Source organism: Balaenoptera ricei, chromosome 15, assembly GCF_028023285.1.
Source record: "Balaenoptera ricei isolate mBalRic1 chromosome 15, mBalRic1.hap2, whole genome shotgun sequence".
NCBI classification, from domain to species: Eukaryota; Metazoa; Chordata; class Mammalia; order Artiodactyla; family Balaenopteridae; genus Balaenoptera; species Balaenoptera ricei.
In genome coordinates this window covers 34,091,514-34,110,916 of record NC_082653.1, presented here as the reverse complement: position 1 = coordinate 34,110,916, position 19,403 = coordinate 34,091,514, and the positions used below count along the sequence as shown (strand labels likewise).

At 37.0% G+C, this 19,403-nt stretch overlaps 1 protein-coding gene across 2 annotated transcripts in view; it reads right to left on the bottom strand.

Moving 5' to 3' along the window:
- Positions 1–238: 238 nt before the first annotated feature.
- MCM8 (minichromosome maintenance 8 homologous recombination repair factor) overlaps positions 239–19,403 on the bottom strand; it is a 42,695-nt gene continuing 23,530 nt past the window's right edge. The window contains exons 10-19 of one of the 2 annotated variants that reach the window (XM_059895923.1): positions 19,116–19,311; positions 15,984–16,014; positions 14,924–15,064; positions 12,738–12,879; positions 8,719–8,914; positions 6,761–6,980; positions 6,263–6,472; positions 5,347–5,423; positions 1,208–1,397; positions 239–502 (exon numbers count right to left, since the gene is read on the bottom strand). In XM_059895923.1, coding sequence (XP_059751906.1) covers positions 410–502; positions 1,208–1,397; positions 5,347–5,423; positions 6,263–6,472; positions 6,761–6,980; positions 8,719–8,914; positions 12,738–12,879; positions 14,924–15,064; positions 15,984–16,014; positions 19,116–19,311 — 1,496 coding nt within the window. In that variant the 3' untranslated portion in view covers positions 239–409. The remainder of the gene's footprint in view (positions 503–1,207; positions 1,398–5,346; positions 5,424–6,262; positions 6,473–6,760; positions 6,981–8,718; positions 8,915–12,737; positions 12,880–14,923; positions 15,065–15,983; positions 16,015–19,115; positions 19,312–19,403) is intronic. The other variant, XM_059895924.1, reaches the window with a different exon arrangement.

Below are 19,403 nucleotides of genomic sequence, written 5' to 3'. Positions count from 1 at the left end.
CCAAATTTTTTGGGAATTGAAAGTTTGTTTCAATTTATTTCTAAAAGATATTCAATTTTGTGTGTCAGAACTATTTAAATATTTAAATGTAACTTTGTGAATGCTTACCCAGATGCACATGTGATATGCAAAACTATGAAATATTTATAAGAATGAAAGACAGGTCAAAAATAAAACTATAAATAATTTCTAATTACATCATTTAGATAAAATATAAACAATTTATTTTTAGCCTTTTGGAGAAGTAAAAAATTAACACATGACTTTATCACTTCTTAAATTAGTTCAACACTCTTTTCCTATTACATTACTTTTGGGATGTCATTTTTCAGATAACATTTTTTTTTTTTTTTTTTTTTGGTGCATATTCTTCATAATAAACCCAGGAGGGCCTGGCTTGGTAGCTCCTTTACATAGTTTGAAGCTGGTAAATCTTTGGGCCTTTTTTCAAGAGGTAACCTTGGTCATTTAGTGATCCAATAAAATTTTCGAAATCAGCTACCTGGAAAAAAATATCAAAAGAGTTAGCTCATTAAGTAATATACAAAAATATGATTTTTAAAATCAATCTCTCAAACAGTAATATACAACTGTCAAGTTTCTTATGCAAATAAAATTATTTGTACTTCTTACAGAAAAAACTGCCTACATATAAAAATTCTATAATGCCTAGCTAGTCAAAAATAACTCCAGTTTGCAGAGAATCTTTTATATTTCTTTTAGCTTAGCTTCAAAACAAAAATTAGACTAACTTTTGAAATTGAGTGAGCAATTTTCCGTATAAACTGTTTTACGTGTTTAAAGTGCTATTACACCCATTTTCACTAAAACTTTTAAGTAGGTAGAGCAGGTGGAATCATGTCCATTTAACAAATGAGAAAACTGAGGTTCAACGATTTATAAGGATGACTTGCCCACAGGGATTGTCAGGATGACATGGAAACTGAGTCTTGCTATGATGTTTTCCCCTATCAAGATGTTGAAAACTCTTTAGTAGGTATGAATTTTAGATAAAAACTGTTTTTTTAAAGCTCTGAGCAACTAATTTTATATCTTAAAGAAAACAAGCCTGTATTTTTAAATACTCCAAAAACACCTATTCTGTTCTTTTAATCCAAATCTTTTGATATTTAAATGTTCTACTATATTAATAAAGGCCTCCTGAAATTATTATAAAAAGATTTACTAATTATTTGGTTTATCATACCTGAATGTTTAGCTCTTTGGCAATCTGCCGAAGTTGATGAAATTGAAATAAATTATTGTAAGTTCTTTCAGCAATGTTGTTGAGAGTGGAAATAAATCTTTTTGCTGTTGACCTATTGCTCATTCCAGAACCATGCTGGGATCGTTCAAAATCTAGGTTCCCAAATTCATCAGAGTAAGTTCCTAACATGCTTATGGGAGGGAAGAAAAACAAAGTTACCCAATGTGGCACAGCTAGAGAAATTTTTGTCCCAGGCCTCCAGGTTATAAGAAGAAAAATGTGGAAGTAGTCCTGAGGCTCACATAACAAGGATTTAAACAGGTATTTATTGAGTGGCCACTGTGTAATTCACTGTGTATGAACAGTTTGGGGATAAAAATACTTTGGACACAGTTACCACTTTTAAGAAACTCCCTATATTTGCAAAGAGAAATGCATAAAAATACAAAGTTGATAGGCTACAATATAAATACCTGGAACATTCTTTTTGATTCATGAAAAAAGAAATTCTAAACATACTAAATTTAGGCTTTACTTGGTAAAGATGTGTTCCAGCTCCTAGTGCAGCATCTGGCAAATAAAAGGTGTTGAAAAATACTCTGGAAAATGAACTAGAAAGGTTCTGCTGAGTTGCAGTAATGATGGTTAGATATTAAAGAATACGCCTATTACTCCAGCTCTCTGCTGCTTTCCTCCTATTTTCACAGTATCATCAAGGAAAGAAATATGTACTTGACAGTAAATTTTAGCCAGAAGTCTGAAAGTACTAGTTAGGCGTACAATTAGCCAGCCCTGTTGCTGATTCCCTGCCTGAATTCTCTGCCTGTAAATGAGACATATGTAGTCTCACAGCCAGGCTCTTAGGCAAAGATGTTATTTAATCAGGAATTAATTAATCAAATATAAATTGGTCACTTCCGAGGCAGTAGGCTTATCGTGGTGAACAAAGTAGGTGCAATCCCTGCCTTTAAGAAGCTCACAGGAATGAGTTTAAAGGGTTACTAAAAACACAGCTTCATTTTGTTCCCTGAATAGATAGGAGCCCACATGAAAGAGAATGAACTGTACAAATAGGAATATGAGTCATCCAAGATTGTAATAATTGATAAAACAATTTGATGAATGTGTGTTTCCCCTAGAAATATAGTATAATCTTATTTATGATTAACTACTTTACCATATAATTTACCATATACTTCATTTCTCATAAAACAGTTGTCACAAATGCTTTAGGCTACTATGTTAATTATAATAGCTAATATTTACCTTAATTATATTTATTTACCATGTGCTATCCTATTTAGTCCTTCCAGCAACCCTATGACTTAGAGACTATTCTTATTCCCATTTTATAGATGAAGAAACAAAGTCTTGGAAGATTAAGTGACTTGCCAAAGTTACACAGCTAATGAGTGGCATATCTGTGATTTGAAGAAAAGTATGTAAAATATGAGTTACTTTCCTTAAACAGAAAAAACTCTCACAGTGGTCTCTTAACCTTTGAAGGTGGCTCTGTTCTCTTCTGCTTCCTAGTTTATTTCCAATTTTAAGAGAAAGCTTATGTGAACTGTTGCCCATAAATATGTGGTTTTGATAGTTATGTGCTCTGATAATTGTGATGTACTGTCACAGTTTAGATTTTTCTTATTTAGGCTTCTGCTTCCCAGGTAAAATGTAATTTTACAGGTTCCAAACCATGTTAAGGGCAAACATTCAAAAGTTGAAGAGACAGAAACTCTGAAATGGGGACTTCCCTGGTGGTCTAGGGGTTAAGACTCTGTGCTTCCACTGCAGGGGGCACATGTTCCATCCCAGGTCAGGGAACTAAGATCCCGCATGCCACACGGTGCAGCCAAAAAACAAAACAAAAACAAAAGAAACTCTCAAATGGAAGGTTTAATGAATGAAAAATGATTACTGAGATCAACCTTACCATTAATGCAGTACATTTACTGAGGGCCTACTGCGTGCTAGGCATCAGTCTGGGCCCTGGGAGTACGGTGGTAAATGCAACAGATAAGGTCCCTTCTCTCAGAGTTTAGACTGAGAACAGAAAGCATGTTAAGTATCACAAAGCACATAATTCACTATCTAGTCTCAACGTGTTTAACTGGGTCTTGATCTCTACCATGGAAATAATGCCAGGTAACTCCAATCATTTGGAATCAAACTAGTCTCTTTTTTTCCAGAAAATTTTTATAAAAGTTAATAAACACTCAAGCAATTCAGGGAAACAAACTGGAAATCTCATGTGGGTGCTATTTACACTTAATAATGAGAACTCTTTTTTCAGGAGCCCTGAAGAAAATGGACAGCCTGAAGCTAATTCAGTTTTACCAGCAAGGCAACTTTGAGAAGTAGAAACAAATACAAGTTCCACAAGGAAAAGCACATGTAAACACTGTCTGACATGAGTATTCAGACATGCAGAATATTCATAAATGAGCATTGTAGTATTTTTATTGAAAAGGCAATTAGAGCATAATATACCTTGCTTAAGTATAATGCTCAGATATGAGAACTAATCCATGGTGTCCACAGACCTGTGGATTTATTGTAGAGAAACACCAGATTGGCTGCTTGAGGCAAAGTTTGGGGTCTGAGGCCTTGGGAAAGTGACAAAGGGTAAAGCCTCAAAAACCAAATGCTACAGGTGAAGGAGAGTGGCTGGGGTAATCTGACCCTTGATTTGCTTGACTGCCAACAGTCTATGAGGTAGAAGCACATGACACTCTTCAGTAGAGCCAGGCACCAGAAAACCCAAAGAAAGGGCGAGAGAGCATTAAAAAGAAAAGAAAACCAGGAGTGGCAATCTTGGCTCCACTCCCAAAGGTGAAGCACTTAAGGGTAGAATGCACAGAAAGAGAAAGATACACATACTCAAGATTGTGAGCAAAGAGGCAGCTTCTTGTCATTAAACGAGAAGTCCCTGTTGTTGGTGCTTGTTTTCAATTAGGAAAAAATTTTAGAATCCACGATTTCTAGAATTTTAGTTGGGTTCAGTGACTTACTTTCCTATGAAAAAAGGATCTCTATTAGGACTCTCAGTTTCTTATTGGTCTCGTCTCCCAGGAAGTTAGACCTACTAGAAGTCAGGCAGGCAACTGGTTTTTGTGGCCATACCTTTACTTCATATGCTGGTACACTGAGCCCTGGCAGCATGTTGTATGAGAAAGTCTAGTAATTCCTATCTGTTTGCTTATAAATGATCAACTGGAGGGTCTCCAGCACAATGAAGCCAGCCTGGTAAAATTTTCACCTACAAGACCCCTCGAATCCTAGTACTGAGTCACGTAAAAGAGAAAATTGATGGTTCAAGTGCTGTGTGATGCTAAACCAGTAAGATATTAAGACATAGAGGGTAATATGTTAGGAATTGGTCGAAAGGGTTGGTAGTCATTAATTGTTAATAATTTTATTCATTATGAGGCAGTTAGTTACTCTGGGGACAGCAATAAAAAATTAAAAGCTGTCAATTCTTTTTTTTTTTTTTTGGCCGCACCACGCAACATGTGAGATCTTAGTTCCCTGACCAGGGATAGAACCTGCGCCCCCTGCATTGGCAGCTCAGTCTTAACCACTGGACTACCAGGGAAGTCCCCAGAGAGGAGATCTTTAAAGTTGTCATCACAAGAAAATAAATTGTAACTGTGCAGTGATGAATGTTATCTAGACTTACTATGGTGATCATTTTGATATACGTATATCACATATATATATAAAATCATTATGTTGTACACCTGAAACTAATAATGGTATATGTCAATTATATCTCAATTGAAAAAAAAAGGTACAGAACAGAGTAAGTCATATGCTATTTACAAGAAAAGTAATGGGTGTCCTGGTGGAGAGGAAGGGTGGATGGTAAACGGGATGGAGGCAAGCCTTCTCAAAGTATGTTTTTGAATTGATTTTAGAACTATGTGAACGTATTACCCATTCAAAGAAACCTTTTTTTTAATGTAAAGATTATTTACACAGGAATATTTTAAACCAGTAAAGTACAATTTGTTCCGAGGAAAATAAGTGATCAAATGGGCTAAATAAAAATAATTTTGCTTGTCCCAGTTAAATATATAATTTGAGACGAAAAGATGACCGGTATTTCACTTAAAACAGCATTTAAAATGTAATCTTACCTATATTTCATAATTTCAACTATATCCTCAGCATCTTCTTTGGTTGCTTCCTCTCTCAATTCCAACCTTGCTCGTGCCTTTGAAAGAAAACAACCATCTTCAGATAACAAAAGATAAATATATTTAACATTGATTGAGCAGGTATAGTATGTCTAAGTTTATTTCATTTATTCATTTTACACTAAACTTTTTTGGGAGGAGGGGCTGTAGTATGAAAAGTCACAATTTAAAAAAATTATCTGAACACTTGAGTATGAAAATTATCACTCATTTTAAAATCTATTTTTATCTACTAACATAGATTTTAGTAGATAAAAATTTTTTGAACATCTTTCTGAATGTTCATTCTAGAAGATTTGATTCTGAAATAGACTTGCCTTGTACTTTCAGGAAATCATGCCTAACTAATTTGTTAAAACAACAAAGATGAGTTAATCAGATTCTAGGAGCAAAAAAGCTCAAACTCTGATCCAGCTAGTTTTAACTGCCAGAGTTCTCTTAGCATTCCATAATTGTGAATAGATGTTACTGCTGTTAGAAAAACAGGCACTTACAGACCTGTCATGTATAAAATCAAATACTCCTAAGATATTTGACACATTCCATGTTCCCATATGCTCACTTTTGAATCCCCAAAACCTTAGTTAACCTAAGCAATCTTCAAACTTCAAGAGTCTCCTAAGTGTCATTAAAGGAAAAAAAAACCATTGCATAAGTAACTGGTCCTGCTTTGAAAAAAATGGTTAAACTTCGATATGTTACATATATGACAACCCTTTAAAAAAAATGTATCCACCCATTTCTAATGTCTCTCAGTAGGAAGAAAAGCAAATCATTACACAGAAAATTGAGAGAAATGTTATTACCCTCTACTCCCTTTCTAAGCCAAAAGAATGTGAACTTAAAATCAACGAACCTCTGTTAGACGAATCAAAGATTCCAGCTGTCTAGTAGTGATTGGTGAGCTATTTAACCGCTGGCTCTGTTTCCGGAGCTCAAGGTAAAAATCCTGAAGAATTTGAGCAGCTTCTGTGGATAGCCTTGGAGAGACATACTGCCGAGCATAACCAATGTACTTTCTCAATAGCTGGTGGGGAATTGGATCTATTGTTTCTCCAGGAACCACCTAAAGCATGATAAAAAGGCCCAAGATTACAAGGATAAGTAGCAAATAAAATCTTTCTGCTAAAATCACTTGTTTAGATAAATAGACCAAATAAGCCAAACACTATAGTTCTAGCTCTCGGTCTAGTTGACTTAGATTATTTCAACTGAACTTTATATAAACTCTAGTATTGTAATATAAAAGGTATTTGCTATGAAAGTTCACATACTACTGCTCTACAAAAAGCAACACACTGAACTCTGACATTCAAACAAAACTGAACTGAACGATTAAGGAGAAGAAACATACCTTTAGTCTTTCTGATAGTGGTTTATCAGAAACCACTTCAAGTATAGAAGTATTTGAATCTTGACTATTCATACGAGCTACTGTGGCACTGCTAACAGCTCTCTGCTTTCCAGCCCTTATTGCAATCACATGTTCAGAGAGTAAATGATCATGATCCTCATTTGGGGTGTCTAACAGGATAAAGACTAAATCAAATCTGGATAGTAGGGCACTCCCCATTCTAAAGGTGTGAAAGAAAGAAGAAACAGTGATTGGAATTAAAACAAACAGAAAACCTAGAAAACTGTTTACTCACTTGCTTACCAATCAAGTTCCAGGTAGAACTTAAAAAAAGAAAATGAAGCTTCAGGTTAAAGAAACAAGCAATAGCTTCTGGATTCAATATACCCACCAACTCCAGAGACACACCAGGTCACATGTACACAGCCTTATATGTACCTATATCGGTATGTTGAGGATGCAGTCTTTTCTCACACCATCAAAACCACTAAATTCTTCTCTATGTTCTATATCACTCCTTATGATTTAGGACCATTGAACTTGTAAGGTAGAATGCTACATGATACATCGAAGGTTATCTGGATGAGTAGTTCTTAATCTTTTATATTTTCTGTCTCACCAAAACACTGAGTCTCTCAAAGTACCTATGCCTATTTAGAAGCAAAAATACCACTTTTTCTAAAAGGGGTATTTATATGTCTATTAGTCATTATAGTAAAAGTGCTGTGTTTTACTTAGTCATTTCTAAATTTACCAACCAGATAACTCCTTTGAGACCAACAAACTGAAACCCAGAATGGTTAAAGAATTTGACCAACATCCTAGTGGTACCACTAAAAACCAGAATCCAAGTTCCCTGGATCCTTGTTCAATAAGATCTTTCTGATCTTTCCAATACAGGGCTTTGTCATTTTACTAAGAAACACTAACAGATGGCTTTTTTGGTGGTGGTAGTACAGAAATACCCAGAATCTCAAAGTACAATTGTGTTTTTTACTATGTACCATTCCTACAATAAAAGTATTTATTATTAAATATTAGAAAATTAGCTTTTTGTTTCCCACTAGAATTTAAAGTTCCAATTTTTCACATGAGGCATCTTTTTGTCTTTTTCTCACTTACGCATCATTTGAGTCTATTTTCCCCTCCCCATACATTTTGTCCAACCCGTATAGAACAAATTAGAAGAGAAAGCATACATGCATACAGATAGAAAGAAACATTGGTTTTGGAAAAAAAGTGGGATACACATATACAGGTAAGTGTGTAATGTACTCTTGTCACTTAACCATAAAGCACAGACATGTTCCCCTATCACAGTACATACAAAGCTACCTTCATTCTCCTAATTGCTACTTTCCACAGTACAGTCTTATTATATAGTTCAAGCACTTCCCTATCGATGGGGGCACTTCAAGTTATTTCCAATCTTTGGCAGTGATAAACAATGCCGTAAGACCCACCCTGTCAACATATCTTTGTGCACTCTTGTGCCTATTTCTGTGAGTATAATTCCTAAAAGAATTGGCTGGAACAAACAGAATATACATTTAAAATAGTGATAGACATGTCAAGCTGTCCTTCAAAATGCTAAACTATGTACGTGAGAACCCATTTCCCCACCCCATTGCCAATAATGATTAATATTTAAAACATTTGCCAATCTGGTAGATGTCAATAGCACTTCATTGTTTTATTATTTTATTTTATTTTGGGCTCACTGTGTGGCATGCAGGATCTTAGTTCCCTGACCAGGGATCGAACCCATGCCCCCTGCATTGGGAGCATGGAGTCTTAACCACTGGACTGCCAGGGAGGTCCCAGCACTTCACTGTTTTAACGTGTCCATTTATTGGAAACTTGCAACTTCTGTGAACTCTCCATTTATGTCCTAAGTTGTCGTCTTCATATCTATAGGGATTCAATATATTAAAGTATAAATATTTGAAGAGACTTACTTTAAATTCTCAGAAACTGTTTTGGCTTTATTGTAGTGTCCTCCTACTGGATTGGCAGCAGCAATAATGGAAGTTCTTGCAGGAAGGCTGCAAACCACGCCAGCCTTAGCGAGACTAATACATTGCTGTTCCATGGCTTCTAACAAGGCTTGATGTTGATTCCCCATCTTATCAAATTCATCTATTCCACAGATACCTACAACCACAGTAAAATAATTCAGACAAAAAATATTCCTTTCGTCAAGTTTCAAACCTGACAAGATAGAAATTATTCCACAATAAAGCATATTTCCATTAGTTTCCAACAGTTAAAATTATAAAATGTCATACAGTACAAAATTTGTGCTTGTTTTACAGCAAATAAAATATTTATCTTATTTAACTGTTATATAATATTTACTGATTTAGCATTTTCCTTAGGCAAGGCACTATGTTGTGAGGGTTACAAAAATGAAGATATGAGTGACCCTCAAAAAGCTTAAAGACTTAAATTTGAACAGATGAGATAAAATATATACACATTTAAGATAGTATATTTTAACAACTATAATAGATATGCATAATCATATGAATTTTCTGGGGGTGGGGTGGAGTTAAAAGAGGAAGGGGAATCTGGAAAGGTTTCAAGAAAAAGGTGCTATTTGAGCTGGGTCCTTTGGGAACAGTGGACAGCATGATTTGGGAAGGAACACAAAGCCTCTAAAGTCAGAAGTCTAGAGTGCAGTTCTCAGCAATGCCAGGTGTTGACTGTACAACTGTAGAGTTAACTGTACACTTAACCTCTTTAAACATCATATGAAGACCCACCACTGAACGGGGAGGAGGGGTGGTAAGGAGTATCAGTTTTTAGATTCCACCTCTAAGTGATATCACACGATAAGTCTCTTTCTCTGTCTGACTTATGTCACTTAGTATGATCGTATCTAGGTCCATCCTAGATAAAACATTTTATGTGCCAGTTGTATTACGTCTAAACCGCAGGTTACTGGAGGCCCTCTAACATTACCTTGTAATATTTTTCCTCCCCTTCTCCCCATACCATGAGCAATTTGGTGGTCATGTCCTAAGGGCTTTGCTATGGTTAAATGCTTCTATATCTACTCTATGATCAATCAGTCCAGGACTCTCTGGAATTGATGGTATTATTGGAAATTCTCAAGATTACTAGTACAGTTCCTCAGAGGTGTGGACAGGGTAGGAACAAAGTCAGGCTACCTCTTTGCCACTTTTCAAAGTTTAAAGCAGGGGCTAGCAAACTTTTCCTATAAACAGGCAGATGAAATTTTTTATGTTTTGTGGGCCACATATAGTCTGTCACATATTCTTGGGTTTTTGTTTGTCCTTTACAATACTTTAAAATAGCTTGTGGACTACACTAAAATAGGCTGAAGGTGGGTTGACCTGTGGACTAAACTTTGCCAACCCCTGGTTTTAAAGCATAAAGTTTAAGTTGTGAAAATTTTACTCTTTTTCTTGTTTGGCTACAATTGGTATATCTTGTTGCTTTTTTTTCCAAACAATTTTTTGGTCATTTCATTAGATATCGAAGAAGGGAAATATTATAAAACAGCTCTATTTCTCATTTTTTTCCCCTGAAAGTCTTCAGTAAAGATTTTAGTAGGATCCTATTTATTATTTAGTAGGATTCTATTTGTTTCTAGAATCTGGTCTCTGCTGACTAATATTCTTTTGTATTTTAACAGTGATATTTTTACCATCATAGTGCTTGGCTTATCTACATAGATTTGAAAGAGAAGGGCATGGACCTTTTTTTTTTTTTACTTTATTTTACTTATTTTATTATTTTTTGGCTGCGTTGGGTCTTCATTGCTGCATGCAGGCTTTTCTCTGGTTGCAGCAAGCGGGGGCTACTCTTCGTTGCAGTGCACAGGCTTCTCATTGCAGTGGCTTCTCTTGTTGCGGAGCACGGGCTCTAGGAGCACAGGCTTCAGTAGTTGTGGCTCACAGGCTCTAGAGCGCAGGCTCAGTAGTTGTGGTGTACGGGCTTAGTTGCTCCGCGGCATGTGGGATCTTCCTGCACCAGGGCTCGAAGCCGTGTCCCCTGCATTGGTAGGCGGATTCTTAACCACTGCACCACCAGGGAAGCCACAGCCATGGACTTTTAACACTGTGCATCTTATTAAATCACATTAGCTATCTGCACAGCTAAACCCTGTATCACCTTCAACTTCTATTTAATGGAAAGTGTGACACCTTAACAATGAGTAACCTCTTCCTATTTATTATTTTCTTCACCTAGTAACCTAGCAAAAATACTGTCACTTCTAATGAGCTATATAATAACCAGATATATGTTTGTTGAATTTATGCATTCATCAAATATTTACTGAATGCTTTTTATATATCAATACTATGTTCTAGGCACGCGGGATATAGCACTGCAAAGACAATATTCTCTGTCCTTGTGAAGGTTACATTCTATTCAGTATTGGGCGGCAGACAATAAAAAAAGTAGACCATATGGTATATTAGAAGGTAAGAAATGCTCTGGAAAGAAAGGTAGAGTAGGGTAGGAGAACAGGGTCTGCTGGTGGTGGGGGGTGGTGGTTACAGTGTAAAATGTGGTGCTAAGGGAAGGCCTCACTGGGGTCAGGACTTTTGAACAAAAATTTGAAGGAGGAAAGGAAATAAGCCTTGCAGACTATCTGGGGTAAGAAGGTTCCAAAGTACAAAGGCTGCAATGCAGGAATGTGATGTGCCTGGAGTGCTGGTGGTATTCAAGGTATAGCAAGGAGGCCAGTGTAGCTGGGGAAGAGGAAGTAAGAGGAAAGTAGCAGGTAACAAGGCAAAAGAGGTGATTAAAAGGTGCCTGGGCCACTATCAAACTTGGGCTTCCACTCTGTGAGATGGGAAGGCACTGGAGGGTTTTGAACAGAAGAATAATGTGATCTAAGTTTTAATGGGATTGCTCTGCCTTGTTAAAAACAATAGGAAGGGCAACGGTGGTCACAGGCATGCCAACTAGGAGATCACAGTAATGATACATGTGAGAGATGATGGTGTCTTGGATTGGGGTAGCAGCAGTGGAGAAGTGGTTGGATGCTGGTTATATCTGGTAGAGCCAACAAGATTTGCCGACAGACTGGATGTGAGGTATGTGAAAAAGTCAAGAATGTCTTCACGTTTTCTGATATGAGCAAATAAAAGGATGGAAGTGTCATTTACTAAGATGGGAAAAAACTGTAAGAAGAATAGGTTAAAGGGGAAGATCAAGACTTTGGTTTTGGACATGCTAAGTTTGAGAAAGCTGTAGAGATACTGCATAGGCAAGGGGAAATATGTGCCTGGAGTTCAAGGGAGAGGAAACATAAATTTGGAAATTTTCAGGATATACGTAGGTAAAGAGTCATGAAGCTAGATAAGATCATCAAGAAGGTAAGTACAGACTGAGAAGAAAATAGTACAAAAACTAAGTATCCTGAGGAGCCAACCAGTTAAGACGCTGGGGAGACGAAGAACAAGTAAAGACTGAGACTGAACAGTGAATAAAAGTAAGAGGAAAACCAGAAGAGTGCAGTGTCCTTGAAACCAAGGAGATACAGTATTCATTGAGGCAGCAGTGATCAGCTGTGTCAAACATGGCTGACAGGTACTGGATTTAGAAATGTGATGTCACTGGCAAACTGGAAGGAATGAATGACCTCAGCTGGACTGGAACCTAGGCACTGCCTGATACATGCACAGGAATATGTTTTCCCAATAGGGTTAAAGCATCACAAAGAGAAATTTAGGTAGCAAAGCCCAACTGGCGATCTCTTCCTGCTGAGCCTTCCAACTAGATTTCTTATAAACTATCCATCATATCCTGAAAAAACAAACAAACAAAATGATGAGATGTGTATTTCTAGTTTTTCTGGCACTCATTCTCAACTCACTGGTTGGGACGGTGCTGTCCAAATGACTCTTGGAACAGACTGTAAAGAAATTAATTGAAAAGGAAAAGGCTTAAAAAAAAAAAAAAAAAAGTCCTAAAATTATTATTTGCTTTGGCCTCTTACCTTGATCACCAAGTACCAGGGCACCAGCTTCCAAAGCAAAATCTCCAGAGGAACTATCTTTTGAAAGAGTTACAGTCAAACCAGAGGTGGTTGTGGTATTACCACAAACATACACACCACGTGGAGCAACGCTGCACACTGCCTAATGAAACAAAGAGTTTAAGAGAATCAACCAAAGTAAAAGGGAAATAATAGCTATAGTAGTTGCTCACAAATATTAGCTATATGCCAGGTATTCTTCTAAGAGCTTTACTGTACAATCTTCACCACCACAGTAAGACGAAGGTAGCACTTCTGTTACTGGTGTAGAAACTAAGGTCTGAAGAGAGTAACTTACACACCTATGAAGGTGTGACGTCAGGATTCAATCAAACCCAGGCAGCCTGATTTTGAAGTCTGTGGTCATGTGAATACTCTACACAATTCCATTTTATGCTTCATTTTCAAGTTCAAATAGAAAAAATGTAAGTACTAAGTTTAGTTTCAGAGACTCCAATGCTTCTTTAAACATCAGGTAATAAAATGGCTCACTAGTGCTCACCTTCTGAGTAAACAAGATACGGCACGACAGAATAAAGGACACAACAGCTATAAGCATGGATCTCTGGAGTCAGGCAGACCTGTTTAAGTCCTGGCTCTACCACGCATCTACTGGTGGTGCTGCTCTTGAACCTCTTCTGAGCCTCAGCTTCCTTACATTTTATCACATACTGCCTTGAGGAATAAATGAGATCGTATATGCAAGACACTTAACCTGGTACCTGGCATACAATACATGCCCCGTGCAAGGCCGCTGTACACAGCTGTGCACCCCACCACCTTAGGAGACAGCACTCTATACACTGTTATCTATGTCAATAGTGTGCTCTGGACTTGTGTAGCACATAACCCAAGTGATGCTTCGGTGCCTAGCTAAATAAATGTTAGCTATCATTATTTTTGTTACTTGTAATTCCTTAGTTGTTAGTTTGAGAGTATGATGGCTTGCTAAATGGTCAAAGGAAAACATAATTTAAAAATATAAACAACTCATAACTGTTAGTGTTAGCCTAATTTTTAAAAACCTTGGCTTAGTGGGGCTAGCAGACTTACATGCCATTCAGATCCCGACATGCACTTTTACATGCATATTCTACCCAAGTATACTGTTTTCATTTTTACTATCAACTCTGTTTCACCTATAACTGGGTACTCTGTGCCTCAGTTGTCAGACTTATAGCATGGGTTCAGAACAGAATTTTTAAAAAAAGTTGACCCAATTGGCCAAAATGAACAAAACTGGGAAACACAGGATTAAATAAATATCAGATTAGGAATTAAAATGATAACTGATTTAACACTCAGCCATAGGGAATAAATAAGCATGTCCTCTGACATGAAGGACAGTAGGTTTATAATACAATGAGATCGAGAGTTTTCAATCCTGGCTGCACTTCAGAATAACCTGTGTTTATAAACAGGTAGATGCTAGGACCCTAACCCAGAGATTCTTAATTCTTAATACTGGGGAAGGCCACGGTATTTTCGAAAAGCTCCAAAGGTGATAGTGATATGCATTGCTGGCTTACCAGGTGTCACTCCAAGGAAACCACAAGCACTCCAACCAGCTGCATCTTCTAGGGCCAGCATAAGCCCTGGAGGGGAGAACTACTAGGCTCTGATTGGCACAGCCAAAATCATCTTGGGGACCAACAACAGACTGGTCATAGAAGTTTCCTTGTTTTAGACTCAGAAAGAAGCAGTGGAGATGGATAGGACAGATCTCTTCCCTTTATCAGACTATTCTTAAAGCCCAATACAGTGTTTATGTAGTTGTATGAAGAGATAACGGGTGACCCTGCTTTACTTTCTTTAACTATTCTTTTCATAGGTGAGGTCACAACAACAAAGACTAGCAAAGCAATGCTGGATACAAAAAAGGGGGTTAGGGAAATGGTTAATATTTCACAATAGTTGACATCTTAACAGAGCAGCATGCTTGTGCAGCCTGAGTGACAGGAGACTGGCTCGATTTGAAAGGATGGCCAGATACAAATTATATATTACTCACACAAACCCCAACTCACACTACCCGACAAATAATACCCTCTGGAACACAAACACTGCATGTTTAAAGAAAATTCACTTGTGAATTTTTCATGCATTTTACAAGCAAAAGGTCAAATACTAAATGTCTGATTTCCTACCTGTAGCATCTGACTCTTTCCCAAGCCTGGGTCTCCAACAACAAGGACATGTGGGTCTCCTCGAATTGGAATTCTGTTTTTGTCATCTGCATACTTCTGGCTTCCTCCAAAGAGTGCTAATGCCAAACCTGCTTTAACAAGCTCAGATGTGAAAGGAGAGAAAAAACAAAAACAAGTGAGAAAAACATAAAGATGACTAGCAAAAGGGGTGCTCCTCCTATGTTTACAACATTTGTGTGTGGATTCTTTTTTTTAAAAGCATGACTGAACTTTGTTTTTTTTCTTTTCCTAAGAAAAGTAAGTCTAAAAATATAAACTTCTTTAATGTAAATGATTAAAAAGTGAAAATTAGAAAGCATATAAAATCAGGTATCTTAAAAGTCACTGAGTGAAGACCTACCTTGCCAGGCATTGAATCCATTCCACAAAACTGAGAAATCTTTGTTAGTTCTGCTTTAACATTTACAGTGTCCAGAGTCACTTTAAAAAAAGACCATTCCTACAAGGGACTGTAGTTTATCTCTCATATCATCCATTTATGGAGAATAATGATTCATATTAAAATATGAGGGACTTCCTTGGTGGCGCAGTGGTTAAGAATCCGCCTGCCAACGCAGGGGACACAGGTTTGAGCCCTGGTCCAGGAAGATCCCACATGCCGTGGAGCAACTAAGCGTGTGTACCACAACTACTGAGCCTGCATTCCAGAGGCTGCAAGCCACAACTACTGAGCCCACGTGCCACAACTACTGAAGTCCGTGCACCTAGAGCCCATGCTCTGCAACAGGAGAAGCCACCGCAATGAGAAGCCCGCGCACCGCAACAAAGAGTAGCCTCTGCTCGCTGCAACTAGAGAAAAGCCCGTGCACATCAATGAAGACCCAATGGAGCCAAAAATAAATAAATTAATTTAAAAAAATACTAAACTTTATTGCTTTAAATAAATAAAAATAAAATATGAATAACTAGCCAACAGAAATGACTATTTTTTGTGAAATCTCTATATACTATTTTTGCCAAATTTATGTATTTTTGAGCAAAGATGAAGTAAAATACTTACTTCATGACCAAAAATGACAGGGCAAAGCGAGCTGAAAAACAGAATACGACTTATAAATTCTAACTTACATTTCAGTGATACACTAGAAGATCTACTTTACAATTTGCTTAACTTGCTTTCTTTAGCATCAAAATAGTAAAAAATAAAAAATGTACATCTCCTCAAACAACTCAAGAAATTTTATTCTAACAGTAAATTTATCAAAATTCTTGGTGAATCTACAAAGGGAAGAATGTTTTAAAAAGTGTGCCTGTGTAAGGGAGACAGGACACTTGTAAAGCATTTATATTACTAGCCTTTAAAATGCATCATAGGGACTTCCCTAGCGGTCCAGTGGTTAAGACTCCACGCTTCCAATGCAGGGGGCGCGGGTTCAATCCCTGGTCAGGTAACTAAGATCCCTCATGCCACATGGACCGCCACAAAAAAAAAAAAAAAAAAAAAAAAAAAGATCATAATCATGGTCTTCTACTTTAGGCTTTAGGATACAGAATTATATTATATTTTACATGAATAGACATCTTTAGACCTGTGCAGCCAAGTCACTGAAAGAAGGAGACTAAAGGGTGAACTGAGTACATAATAAAGGGATAAAATTTCATTTTTTCAGTTCAAAGAATCAGAATAAATAAGCCCATATATGAATATATAAAGTATTATGTTGAACATAAAGAAGTAGTTCCCATTTATCAATTGTATAAACAGGAACAAAAAGGACAGGGAGGAAGAGATATAATCAGAGTTAACTGTGAATCATTATCCCTGTTAATACATGTCAACACAGAAGTTGGTGTCCTGCCACTTCCCCTTGGCAGTCATTGTTCAGCGCGCTCCTGCATGATCACTGCTGGCCTCCTACCAAGCACCTGCACCTGTCTGCCAAAGGGCTTTCTCTGGCCGCAGAAGCATCATCAGCAGGCAGGCTGGGCAGGCCAGAAGTGCTAGGGTGTCTAATATTCTCAGGAGCAGCCCCAAATCTAGGCCCTTAGATGGAAAAATACTGAGGCTAGCTCTACAGTCAAGTGTCCCAGAGGCCTCAGAAGGATTAAGCCTTTATTAAGCCTCCATTAAGGTATCATACACTAACTGCCCTCCCTTCTCTGTCTCACTTCTTCATTCCCCTCCCAGTATTTCTGGGGATCACCTCCCAAAGAAACTACATTTATGCAAATCATTGCTTCTGAAGAAACCTAAACTAAAACAGCCTTCTATTGTCTTCTCCATTCTCTTTTCACAGGCCTCAATTTGTTAATCTAGCAAGGGTTGACAACATTTTTCCTAAAGGGCCAGAAAGTAAATAGTTTCAGTTTTACTGTCTGGGTCACAACTATCCAACTTTTGTCAAAGTCAACAATCAATAATTTGTAAATAAATGGGTGGGGCTGTGCTCTAATAAAAACTTTATTTACCAAAACAAGCAGCCTGCCTAGTTTGCCAACCCCTGCAAGATTCACAAATGGAGGACCATGAAAAATTCAAGTTTTGATGTTGGAATCACAAACTTAGAACTAAAAGGTAAAAGCAAACTGTAGGAAGGAAATCCAGGTTTTTCATACTAACTTATCTTCCTTAAGTATGACAGAAGAAGGACCACTGCAAATGTTCATTTTTATTTATGACCGGTAAGAGGTACCAATCAAAGAGGTGTTTTGGTCCTCAACCAGGGTGTTCCTTGGCCACTTGCTACAGACCACTCCATCATTTATCCCCAGATCACATCGCCACCCTAGCTCAGAGCACCCTCTCTCCCAGGGTGGGTTTGGATGGCCATCTATTCAAAGGACATCTCTGAGGGTTTAAGGACAAAGAACCTCTGAGGAACGCTATACTTTTCCCAGCTTGCTAATTAACATATTAAAGGCAGAAAGAAAAACTGTTAAATTCTCCTCAAGCCCAAAGCCTAGGTGAAGAGAAAAGTGTGACAAGATCAATTTTTCTAATACAATGAACTTCAAAACCTCAGTTCTTTACCTGTTTGGTACAGTTACTATTCGGTCTCTCTCATTTTCTCCTATTTCTTCAAAATTATCCAAAAATTTGTCAAAATATTTCAAAATAACAGCACATTGTGTTAATTATGTTAAGTACATCATGAAATCTCATTTAATCTTCAGAACAACCTTCTGAGGCAGGTATTATTATTTCTACTTTAAGAAGATAAAAATGAAGGAGAAATTAACATGCCCCAGATCACATTGGAAGTGGCTGAAGCAAGATTCTAACTCAGGTTTATCTTCTAGAAAAGGCTCGTCATCACTAAAGCAAAAACGCCTCTACACTGCTTCTTCTCTACTGCAGGGCAATAACACGGAAATAAAAAAATATTCTGAAATACTTATCAATAGTAAGTGACTTCGATGTGAATCTATTTCTTGCTTTTTAAAAGTAAACAAACGACCCCCTACACACAAGTAGTTGAAATGACTTTGTAATTCACTGTCCCATGACTCTTCTGTTAAGTAACCAGATTGTGTGATATAGTAAATTTTCCTTATTGTTTCAACTAGAGATCAGCAAACTTATCTGTAAAGGTACAAACACATAAATATCTGTGAGCCATTCTCTATCGCATCTACTCAACTCTGCCCCTGTAGCTCAAAAGCAGTCAGATACTATGTAAATGAACAAGTGTGGCTGTGTTCCAATAAAAGTTTACTTATGGATAGCAAAATTTGAACTTCATGTAGTTTTGTGTGTCATGAAATATTCTTTTAATTTTTTTCAGCTATGAAAAAATGTAAAAACCACTCAGCTTACAGGCTGTACAAAAATGGGTGATTAGCTGGATTATATCTCTTCCACCTTGTCCTTTTTGTTTGTTCCTATTTATACAACTGACAAATGTAAAATACTTCTTTATATTCAACATAATACTTCATATATTCATATATGGCCTTATTTATTCTGATTCTTTGAATTGAACTGAAAAAATGAAATTTTATCCCTTCTTTAAATATTATGTAGGCAGTTCACCCCTTAGTCTCCTTCTTTCAATGACTTGGCTGCACAGGTCTAAAGATGTCTAATGAATTGTAATTTGCAAACATTTTGACTAGTTTTCAGTTACTGGTAGCCAAGAGCACTCCCAACATGCACATGATAAAATAAAACTTGAGATAACCTCATACATACTTGACAATGAGTTTAAACAGGTTTTCTTCAGATTGAATCTCCTGGATGGCATAAAGGTCCTTAAGTGAGAACTCCATCAATGTTCCATGCTTACATCCATCCTCGGAAGCTTTTGTTTTCTGTCCTTTGCTATTGCTAACAGAATTTGCTTCAATGTACAAAAGGAACATGCATTTGTCATTCTTATTTCGAGAACCTGTAAATTTCAAAGTATGATACACAATAATTGGTATTTTCATTTTCCCTACAAAGATTCAAGTAGAATGTAGAAGAAAGGCATGGTGAGCT